This window comes from Coffea eugenioides, chromosome 9 (genome assembly GCF_003713205.1).
Source record: "Coffea eugenioides isolate CCC68of chromosome 9, Ceug_1.0, whole genome shotgun sequence".
Lineage (NCBI taxonomy): Eukaryota > Viridiplantae > Streptophyta > Magnoliopsida > Gentianales > Rubiaceae > Coffea > Coffea eugenioides.
In genome coordinates, this window is record NC_040043.1 from 1,421,842 (window position 1) to 1,430,987 (window position 9,146).

Below are 9,146 nucleotides of genomic sequence, written 5' to 3' on the forward strand. Positions count from 1 at the left end.
ATTTTTGGAAATTCTCAGGTAAACTCAATCTATAGGGTAGTGATAAGCTATATAACTATATCCAGATTGATAACTTAATTCACTAGAATAGTTGTACAATAATTAATCCAGATTTTTTTTTTTGGGGTTTTGTAGATTATTTCTCTTGTAAATACATTAAACAATTGTTTCATCAAAATACATGTTATACTGCTGTGTCTGTAATCCAGTACAGACACATGGCAGCATCTGAATTCTGACACACTTAGGATTCAAGACTTTCAGAGCATCAAAATGTTATAGTTGTTCCAGCAAGTAATTTAGAAGAATTTTGAAAAAAAAAAAGGAAAAAAAAAGAAGAAAGATCCAGTTGTTAATTTTACTAATTTCTGTGTAGACATCAAGATAAATTTTGTATCCAAATTATACTGATGGCTTTTTCTTTACTTATTCTTGGCATATGCACTAATGAATCTATTTTACAACAAAAAATTTAAAAGATAAAAATCATGGGTTACATCTCAATTTCTAATACATGATATAGAACATTTATGATATTTACAAGCACAAAAATTCATGCCATTTCTCATATTGCCGAATCACTCATGCATGCATATTAACGAGGGGGCGTTCTCTTAGGCTAGTGGCACACATGACATGAGGGAGAGTTTCTGCTATCTACACAAGATGTTGGATTCACTTAAATTTAATTGTTATTGAGATACATTGAGTAAAATAACTATAATCAAACGCTCACAAACGTTCATTTTGTTTTATTATTGAGAATGTTTGATGGCCATTACCTATTTACTTTTCATATTTCTTTCTTTATTTTTTTGGTAAACAAAATTTTACGAGGATGGAAAGATTATATCCCATTCCAAAACTAGGAAAAGTCGGTTTTTAATGATTTCTAGTAGTGAAAAGCAATTGATTACAATTACTTGAAATTCAGCGTTGTTTGGATTACAAATTTTCGTGGAAGAATTCTCTCGATACATTTTTCAATCATTTTTTTATCTAACATATATTGTCTCTTCACAGTATAATTTTTTATAAAAACTCTAAAAACTTGCAATTCAAACGAGTTCTTTTCAAGTGAACGAGGCTTATCCTTTGAGCCAATCCCATTATCTTCTTACTTGTTTTAACCCTACCAAAAAAAATTTTTTTTTTTTTTATCTAAGAATCTTTATAGCTCCAATTCATCCGACAACATGCGATCCCCACGTCACCGGTCTCATCCTTTCATCTCCATTATTCCTTTAAAAATTTATGGTGCATTTTTGTTGCACGTTCTCTAGCTTTGCAGGTTGAAAATTAACATCATTACCAAAGTAAACAGTTCTCATTGTTAACCATAAACACAGCATAAATAATGCTGTATGTCTGATTTTGTTATATGGGACACAGGTCCCAAAATTAGAGGACACGAAGACATGATTTTGTGTTTCGAGTCCTTCATTACTTAAATACTCACCTTATGTGAGCTGTTCAATGAGCTCCAAACTTTAATCAAACATATTGATTAAATTGAACAAAAGGACAATTTTGTCATCATATTAGCTCATCGAGGAAAGGCCATACGTTTGTGACACCAATAGGCCAGAGGATATAGCACAAAATTAAGGGGAAAATATTTGTTGAATCAGTATAAAAGTGCAAAAGTGTAGAGAACCAACTCAATCAAGTTTGGCTGAGTTAGCCACCGAGAAGGAACTTAAGTCCTTCCTTGGCGTGAGCCCCTGATGCTCGATCTTATATTTTCATTTAGTCTTTTTCTGACAATTTTACTAGCGATTCGGGTCCATTTCTTCTCTTAGTGTAGAATAGGAATAGAATTAAAACAGAAATTATCGTATAAAAAAAAGTATAAAAGAGTGGAGAAGTGAATTTTAGAAGTTCAAGAAGCACATCGTACTTGTCCTCTTGACCACTCAAAATATTATAAAAGGATAAAAAAGATAAATAAATAAAGAAAGGGAGGGGTTCTGACAATGTGGTCTTGTGGGCATGTAGAAGCAGTTGGGATTTTATCCAAATATATTAAGCAAAGGGTTCAGCATATGGTAAAGGATTCCTTCATGTTGGACTTCAATCTTAAAATTATTTTGATGATTAGGTTAAAAGAAAGAAAATGTTATAAATAATGAATTAAACAAAGTTGTGCCTTCCCAAAAAAAAAACATTTGGTGCAACACTTGTCAAAATAAAAAAGCTTAAGTTTGAAGAAGTTAAACCTTTCAATGATAAAGAATATTATGATTTTCAAAATAAAAATGCATTATGATGCTCCTTTCAATGTTGAGTACTACAAGTCGGTAAATTCGCAAGTGTCCAAATATTTAAATTCAACTCTATCAAAAGCCAATAAGAGTAGAATAATAAGTGTTTGAGACTAAAAATTTACATTCCCTAAGTTGTACTTCCATCGTCTCATTTTGATAGTTCTGTTTTCCTTTTTCATTTGTCTCAAATTATAATCCACTTTTCAATTGAAGAATGTAGTTATCTTTTAATTTCTCTAAAATATCCTTATTCAATGTAGGTTGTTATTAGTATAAATTACCGTATTTAATATAAATTGTTAACCTACCCCATATAATAATGTAAAATGAGGATTGATTCTTTCTTGACCATCAATTCAAGTTTCTATAAACCATCAATTTAAGTTTTCATGAACAATTAATATAAAGTTGTACTCTATTTAATGTAAGGGTATTTTAGAAAAATAGCAACCTAAATTTGTTTTTTCAACAAAATTAACTACTTTTTTTTAAACTGTGTGAAAGAAAAACTAGTACTATCAAAATGAGACAGTGGGAGTAATTTATTTATATGACAATGTAGATTGACTTTTACCAATGCTGAATTCAATACTACATTAGGACTTTTATAAGTTAATAAAGCATGGCTGCATCATTATCATTTGGCAAACACATATAAAGAGGAAGGTAAACGAGTTGATTTTTTTACTTTTGAGTAACTTGAAGTTGTAAATCCCTAGAACGGAAAAGATGGACAACTGGTAACATTAATTCCTGCCTTCATTCATTGGAATTTAATAATGTCAAGCACTTTTTGTTTTTGGAACCCTTTTAAAAAGGCACAAAAGGTTAACCATTTCTCTTTTTCTTATGTTTGAGAATTAATAAGCTTTTAGTGAGTAGATATTGCAATTGCGTATACGGCTAAAAGTTGTGCATGTGATGTTACTATTAAGCGTATTCGGAATCAGCATCTGACCTCGGACCGACCAGCCTATGTTGAGACAAAAGAGTGCATTCGTGTTGCTAATCCAAAACTGATAATATAAATGATAAGATGTATTAAGAATTAATCTTATATATACTAATAGTGTATATATTATCATAGTTAAATGCTTGATAATAATATAAAATTTTAATTTTAATTTAAAAGTCAAATTAATTGTTAAAAGTTAAATGCTTGATAACAATATAAAATTTTAATTTTAATTTAAAAGCCAAATTAATTGTTAAATATATAAGGGCAAATTACATTTTACACCCTATGGTTTAGCATTTTTTTTACAGAACCTCCTCATGGTTTCAAAAGTTATACATAACCCCCTCATAATTTTGATTAAAGTGTCAAAGTGACGGAAATAGTCATTCGTAACAAAACTTAAAAAAATTTGAAATTACCCTTATAAATACATGACACATTAACCGCTTATGATTTTTATATTTTACCATATAACCCTCTTATGGTTTAATACTTTACCATATAACCTCTTTATGGTTTTCAAAATATACACATAACCCGCTTTAGTTAATAAATAATTTTCAACTTTACATAAGGGCATTTTTGATATTTTAGGTGACACCGTTACTAATGATCATTTCCGTTACTTTGACAGTTTAATCCAAACCATGAAGGGGTTATGTATAGCTTTTGAAATCATAGAGGGGTTATGTAAAAAAATGCTAAACCACAGGGGGTAAGTGAAATTTGCCCAATATATAATGATGATACTGTTTACACTATAAACTACATTGTCAGTGTATATAAGATTAATTTATGTATTAATTAGAGTGTACTTTTAATCAAACTACTTTTCATTACTCATATGCATGCCACATATACTAAAAAAATGAAGTTCAAATTCAAATTAGAATCAAACGGTATGCATTTAATTAGGATACTAATATATACACTGTCAGTGTACACAGAATTAATCTTTATATTAAATCAGAATTTACTCAATTATCTTTAAGAATATGATTTAAATATCCATAATAGAAGAGACAAAAACATTGTAGCAAAAATGTAGCATCTGTCATCTAAATAATACCACTGAAACAAATGGTTTTAACAACTTTTCACCATGAATCCACCATGTATTATACCATTTTCATTTGTAAATAGGCAAAAATAATTTGATTTCCATTTCTTCTTAATGACAATCTACTTTTGTCCTTTAAATCTTTGGAAGTGGACAAAGTTAACTTCTCAACTTAAAATCAAAGCTGAAAAAGAAGAATAATTATTGCAAGAGACCAAAGGAATAGTTCAAATCATCCCACTCATCACTAGGTAATTCTGATTTCTTCAATAAACTATTTGCAGATCGAGTAAGGAGTTCATAAAAATTGGTTCAATGGGCTCAGGATCCTATATATGACTTCAAAATGTTTTAGAGATATATAATAGAAATATTAGTATTGTCCATTTGTACAAATTAAAGATAAATTTGATTGTCACTAACAAAAATTGAAGCATGCCATTACAGTAGTAAAATCACATGTAAACATGCATCCAAAAAAAAAAAAATTTTTTGCGTAGCCTAATCATAAATCACAAAGATTTCTCTAATGTACAATTTGAACTATTAATGTTATCATAACCACTATCATTCCAATTTTAAAAAAATGTTCAAGAACCACACATTACTCAAAAACTTAGTGTGTTTGGATGACAAATTATTTACACATATTTATCTGTTTGCATCATAAACACATTTTATAATCATATTTTATTTCGCATACATCACATCACAAAAAATGTTGCAATATTTTTTTTTCAAAAAAAAGTCATCCCAAATAATCTTCTATCAACATAATCCAACAAATTCCAATGTATCGCTACAAGGTTAAATTAGTCAGAAAAAAATTGTAGTGCTCCAACAAAATTATTAAAGCAAAAAAAAAAAAAAAGAAGCTTGTGAGCTGCCCATAGTAACAAACAGCAAGAAAGAGGTGGTGAAATTGCAGAGAATACGTACAGAAATACACACAATAGGTGGGAATAGGTGGGCTGTATTCCCGCCCAACATCACCACTCCACTCCATTACTCGCCCCTCACCACGCCCAATCGTCCTGTCCTTACCTTTCTCCTCACACATTCTCTCTCTTTCCTCCATTTGTTGTTTTCTTTTTTTTTTGATAATTTTTTTTATTGTACTATACTATAAATTTTTTTCTTTTTCCTTCTCACTATATATACCGGAGGACTCGAGTCCAGCCATTTGTGCCATAGGGTTGTAACACTTGTAAGCTGCCTACTAGTACTGCTACAACCACATAGCTAGGAGAAGCCCTTTTCCCCATATAACATAGTAACAACAACTATTACACTACTAGACTAGAAGAAGATTTGTATGAAAAGATTTTCTTGACTGAGAATCTGAAGGAAAATTAGCAGGAAATTTTTTCTTTGTTTTGCTTTTGGTTCGGTCCGGTTGTTGGGGAAATTGGGATGATGGGAGGAGGAGGATATAGTAGTAGGAGCAGTGATGGTGGGGAGGTGGTGATGAAACCTGCATGGCTAGAAGGGCTCACGGCTGAGACATTCTTTGCTGGTTGTGGGGTCCATGAGAATCGAAGGAAGAATGAGAAGAACATCTTCTGCTTAGATTGTTGTCAAAGCTTTTGCCCTCACTGTCTTCCTTCTCATCATTCTCATCACTTCCTTCAGGTAATTATAATTAATGAATTAATCACTCTTTGAAAATCTTTTTTTCTGTGTGTGTGTGTGTGTGTTGAGGCCTATCATCTCATCAGTGTATATGTAAAAGTTTTGGTTTTGGTCAATTTAGGCAAATTTTGTTGCTTAATATGAATGCGTTCAAGCTTAGAACTCAACCAAACAAATGTCTTTCTGAGGTAGCTAATTTTCCATGTCATTGTTTTTTGCACTCTGGAAAATTCCTGGGACTGTTTTGATTCTTCTTTGAGTTCTTTCTTGAAACTTGAAAGAAGAAATGGTTTAATTCCAAGGTTCTTCTTCTCTGAACTTCCATGCTTAGCTCAACTTCTTGTTACTCTGTTGTTCTGTATTAAGGGATATGAAATCCAACCCAAATAATCCTTTTTTGTAGAGCTAATTCCCTATACCTTTGAGGTTTTGAGATGGGTTCTCTGAATTACGTTCAAATTCTTCAAAATCTTTGAGAATTTCCAAAGTTTGTAGTAAGCCCTCCATTTTTTCTTCTTCTTTTCTGCCTTACAGGGTTGGGATTCTGCCCTGTGGCAATTCAATTTTCCCTCATGATTGTCTGTGGAGTCTTGGATTTTAGTATTTCTTGAAATTTCTAGCTTCCAAAAAATTGTTTTCTCTACTAGCTAGATTCTTAAGCTGGATGAAAATCTGCTGGAGGGTGCAACTTTTGCATAAAATTCAGCTGATAAGTTCTTGATAAAAATTCAAGCAATTTCTTCGGCTTCATCCAAAATTTTACCAACAAACTCAGATGAAGGCTTTTAATGGATAGAACATGTTTCAGCTGGATAGTACAATTTTGCATAGCTAACATTTCTAAAAGAGTGAGTGTTTAAACTCATGCTTTGAATCTTCTGATGTGGTTTGTTGCCCTTTTTTAGAAGATATCCTTTTTTCATCAATTTTCCCTGCAAAGGTTCCTTAGCTGTTGCTTTCAAGGACAGTTTGACCCAATCGCCAATAATCAATGTTAGTCTATTTTGTCTTCTTTTATCAAGTACCCTTTCCACGGTTCTCTCAAATATCGGGTTCATTAAATCCTACTACTATATTAATTCTTCTTGGATGGAAAGTTGGTCGCCTCACTATTCTTTCTTTTGTTTTTGGTTAGCTTCCTACTGCTACTACCATTCTTCTCTTTTTGTTTTCTTGGTTAGGTTGTTGCCTCTTCACTAGTCACCTCATGAATTTTCAAGTGCCATAATTTTCACGTGTCACCTTCAAAACTTACTATAATTTACCCAAATTAAACAAAGTTTAAACTAGTAAAACTTACTATAAGATCTTTATCTTTGAATTGTATAGAGAGGTGAGGTTTTTTAGGTGAAATTTCATATATGGTCTTACTTTTTTGTAAAAGACATTTTGGAGATTGAATTAGTTGCTTGGTAGAAAACGATAAAAACAGGACAAATGGGAGTACTCATTACCTCATGTGGCAGGTGAGACGATATGTCTACCAAAATGTTGTTAGATTGGACGACCTCGAGAAGTTCATACACTGTTCTTACATCCAGGTAAATAAAGGGTTCTTAGCATTTTCCTTATTTATTGGTGAACCATATTGTTTATTTACTGCTCAATAAAAGCAACAAGAAAGAACTGAACCTGAGAGAGCTAGCTGAATCTCAAAGATGGTTTTGGTACATTATAGCATTGATTAAAGATGGTTGCAGAAATGTTAAAAGAGCAGCTAATAATGTAATGTAATGTTACTTGTTTCTGTGGCAGCCATACACTATAAACAGTGCCAAAGTTATATTCTTGAATAAGAGAGCAGCACAATCTAAGTCTGGCAAGACTTCTGGCAATGCTTGTTTCACCTGTGACAGAATTCTTCAGGAGCCATTTAACTTCTGTTCTCTTTCATGCAAGGTCCACCTTCGATTTCATCCCTTGTTACTATCTTGTATATAAGAGAGCTACTAGTATTTTCTTACTCACTTACACACACAATAAAACACACACACACACACACACTCCTGTGACACACAGAAAGGCCACACACAACACAAGACAACTGGCAATTTCTGTTTTTTGTCAGGTTGCATGGTAGTATTCTTTTTGGACTTTGAAAATTGCAGCTGGGCATGGCCTAATTGTGTACTTTTAATATTTATATATATTTATGTATACAGTTTAAATAAATCAAGCATTGATTTTTACCTCTGATCTTGTTCCTTTTTCCTGAATCATAATTCTTTTTCTCTCTCTTTTCCTGAATTATAATCCTCTGTCTCCTGGTGTAGAATAGTTGTAGCACAAACCAGGCCACCATCATCATCCATTTTTATTGATAGGAGAACTGAGGGTTAAAAAACTACTAACTTGCTGCAGGTTGATTACATGGTATATCATGGGGAGGATTTGTCAAGTATCCTATACAGGTCTGAGGAGTCTGATTTTGCTGTGTCTCAATTTGAGAGATTACACGTGGATGGCCCTGAACTTCTTGATGATGATGGTCAAATTACCCCAAACTCCATCTGGGAGTTGGAGGACCCTTTAGAATATAGAGGCTCAACATGCCCTTATACATCATCCATGGACAATTCAGGGATTTCAATGGAACCAGAAGTGGTGAAAAAGAAGAAAAAGGGCAGTGGATTTCTCCCTGGCATTGAGCTCTCCTTGAGTAACAGGAGAAAGGGTGCTCCTCATAGGTCTCCACTGTCTTGAAAATGATCTCTCAAAATAATTTACTTGTAGCAGCAGCAGCATTATTGTATCACCTATTGTAGTACCAAGCACTACTAGATTTGTGTCATTTATATTTGTATGAGTTGTAGTAGTTTGAATCTTTTTATCTTTTCATTTAACTCCCAGTACTTTGGTGGATTGGAATTGACTGAATTTGGCGATTCCATTGCTAACCATAGGTGATGGTCAAGAGCCTGTATTCGGAAAATAAGCTGTTGACCATTGCCAGTTTTGTTTGTACCTGCTGTAATGGAAATTGCCTTGGCATATGATTTTCTGTAACGTGTACATCTAACATTGTGGGACACTTATCCATCCACTATCGTTTTGCCTAGCTTAGCCTGAGGCATGCATGTCTTTCTCTGGTCTGTCTAACTAATTAAAGATGCTGGACAAGGAATTCTGCAAGTTTCTCTTGGGAAAAAAAAAAAAGAAAAAATCATAAATGGTCAAGCTGCAGCAATTAATGGTGTGTGGACATTATCTTCCCAAAAAATAGGAGAGA

The 9,146-nt window shown here is 32.6% G+C and overlaps 1 protein-coding gene across 1 annotated transcript; it reads left to right on the forward strand.

Moving 5' to 3' along the window:
* Positions 1–5,752: 5,752 nt before the first annotated feature.
* Positions 5,753–8,620, forward strand: LOC113782693. Its single transcript, XM_027328591.1, has 4 exons — positions 5,753–5,917; positions 7,384–7,458; positions 7,673–7,816; positions 8,279–8,620. Exons 1-4 carry the CDS (start codon positions 5,753–5,755, stop codon positions 8,618–8,620), a joined length of 726 nt encoding a protein of 241 aa, XP_027184392.1.
* The last annotated feature ends 526 nt before the right edge of the window (positions 8,621–9,146 follow it).